General features: G+C 36.7%; 1 protein-coding gene across 1 annotated transcript in view; it reads left to right on the top strand.

Annotated features, from left to right (window-relative positions):
• The window catches only part of LOC104542733 (glycine receptor subunit beta-like), a gene marked incomplete at both ends in the record, with an annotated part of 8,025 nt that extends 5,861 nt beyond the window's left edge, over positions 1–2,164 (top strand). Inside the window, 2 exons of the mRNA XM_010187139.1 lie at positions 682–911; positions 2,082–2,164. Of these exons, the coding sequence (XP_010185441.1) occupies positions 682–911; positions 2,082–2,164 (313 nt within the window). The remainder of the gene's footprint in view (positions 1–681; positions 912–2,081) is intronic.
• Positions 2,165–2,575: the final 411 nt, after the last annotated feature.

Below are 2,575 nucleotides of genomic sequence, written 5' to 3'. Positions count from 1 at the left end.
CCTGCTGAATCCAGAAGGAAGTTTCCTCTCTGTAAAGCCGTGATTTTGTCTCTTTGAGTCCTGTTTCTGCTTCACCTTTCACACGTGCTGCCTCAGTACTTGTCTTGCAAGCTGGCATCAGTTTTCTTCAGTTACCAAAGTAGTCCCAAATCACAGAGGCTGAGGCTGCATTCTGGATGTGTAGCGTAAAATGTACCTGATCTGTTTTCGGTTTTTATAGTGTGGTATTTTGCCAAATGCACTTAACCAAATGGAGAATAAGCTGGGATTGACTCTCCCAGGATATCGCAATAGAAGTGCTGTTGTGCCTGCTGCCCGTAGCGCTTTAGTGTAGTCAAGCGATGCCTCCCTCTGCCCTGCTGCATGCTTTTCTCTGTGCTGAGGTAACAGGGGACTGCTATCGAGGGGATGCAAAAATTATTCTGGGGGACACAATTTGGTCACTTTTTTAAAGAAAGTTGCTATATTCAAAGGATGAGTGAGACATACCTATTTGTAGTGAAGTCTATTAAACTTAACACTTACTAATGTCATTTGAATAGTGATTACTATCTTTGTGATAGAAATGTCAAGACATAAATTGCTTTTCTCTTCAGAAGCTGATAGAATGGTTTGCTTTCTCCATTACTTCTTTTGCTCAGACTTTTAGCTCATCTAATACTTGTGTATTCCTCCCATCAGGATTATAGAGTCAACATCTTTCTAAGACAGAAGTGGAATGACCCCAGACTCAAGCTGCCCAATGACTGGAGAGGATCAGATACGCTGACAGTGGACCCGACGATGTTTAAATGTCTTTGGAAGCCAGACTTATTCTTTGCAAATGAAAAAAATGCTAACTTCCACGACGTCACGCAAGAAAATATCCTGCTTTTTATATTTCGGGATGGGGATGTCCTGGTCAGCATGAGGTATTTTACTGATATATTCCTACTCTTGTTTTTTTAAATGACTTGATATGAGATATGTACGTTGTGTTGGACTTAGTAACGTAATACAGTTTATGACCAATATTTACATTTAAATTTATATGACAGTTTGTAAACAGTACTACAGTAAATTAAATGCGTGTAGAGAAATCAGATGAAGCATTTTGACAATTGCTTAGTTTCCTGGAAACATAATGAAATGGATAAGATATCTGAAGTAGAGCCGTCAGCAAAACAATATAATTTGCACACCACTTGTATTTCTACATCAACTAAGGAAAATTATGATTACTTTGATAATGATATAGGAAAAGGCAGAAATTACAAAATTTGTGAATATAAATGTTTTGTAGAAGTACTGGGACATAATCCTGACCAAGTTCTATGCCTTACTGGATATAGATGTCTTCAGAAGACCCAAAAATATTGTTTCATTTCATTGCAATTAATGCATACTTTTTGTGGCTTGACTTGGTTTATCAAAGATATACACCGTGCCATAAAAATAATCATCCACTGAAAACAGCAAATTGATTGATTAAAAAGGATCTCTTAGTAAATTACAGATCTGGAAAGTTTATAGAAACAATAATTTGCAGAGATTAGGCTCAATTTCGTAAGAGTGAAGTGCATTTTCTTCTGGTGTAAACTGGAACATATCACCCTGGTAGGGGAAAAATTTCCACCTGAATATTAAAAAACCCCTTAAATACTGAAAAAACACTTCTGGTTTAGGAAGTCCTTGAAGTGCAACCTCTGAGAGGCTGCTGGATATTAGATGAAATACCATTTCCTTAGTGCTATAGTCTCATATTCTTCTTCAGGAGTCTGCCACTGGCCACTGCTGGAGGCAGGACTCTCCTCTGTATGGACCTTTGGTTTGGTTATGTTTATACCCAGCATGTATTTTGTCCTGTATTAGTAGGTATTTAATTTGTGAACTACTGTATTTTTTAAAAATCTCTATCAGGTTTTATTCTCAGACTACTAGAGAGAGCTGAATTTCAAACTGCTACTTATTAGAACTTTAATTAATTTTTTTCTACTATTTTAGAAGCAGAAAAGTCAAATACCTGTGATTTTTTTCTTATTGCACTCTACTGCTTCCATGGCAGCTGACACTGGTTTTAAATTCCGTTTCTGCATTTTCAGATTGTCTATTACTTTGTCATGCCCTTTGGACTTGACCTTGTTTCCTATGGACACACAGCGCTGCAAGATGCAACTGGAAAGCTGTATGTAAATGAGTCTGCACAGAAAAACAGTCACCTTCTAGGCATGCCTGAGAATCAAACAAAAAATGATCAGTTTTGTGTTGTTTATGTCAATATTTGTAATGAATCTTAAAATTAATATTCACTGGTTCCTACCGATATACATTTCCCTATCAAAAGTTTTTCTTATGGCTGTCGCCATAAATATGCACTCTGTTTTTAGCTTTTGCTATCAAACATCATGACAACTGATTAGTTTTATAAAAATATTTACAATAATCTTAGTAAAGTGGAAACACGTCTCATTTGGAAACAAGAATCCGTGTTTTCCCTAGGTAGTTTTAACTTCCACAACCTGTGCTGCTTTGTAGGTTTGTTGGGGTCCAATTTATCCCCTTGCAATGATGATCACAGAATCACAGAATCACAGAA

This window comes from Mesitornis unicolor, unplaced genomic scaffold, assembly GCF_000695765.1.
Source record: "Mesitornis unicolor isolate BGI_N332 unplaced genomic scaffold, ASM69576v1 scaffold48316, whole genome shotgun sequence".
In the NCBI taxonomy this organism is placed as follows: Eukaryota; Metazoa; Chordata; class Aves; order Mesitornithiformes; family Mesitornithidae; genus Mesitornis; species Mesitornis unicolor.
This window is presented reverse-complemented; position numbering and strand designations above follow the sequence as displayed.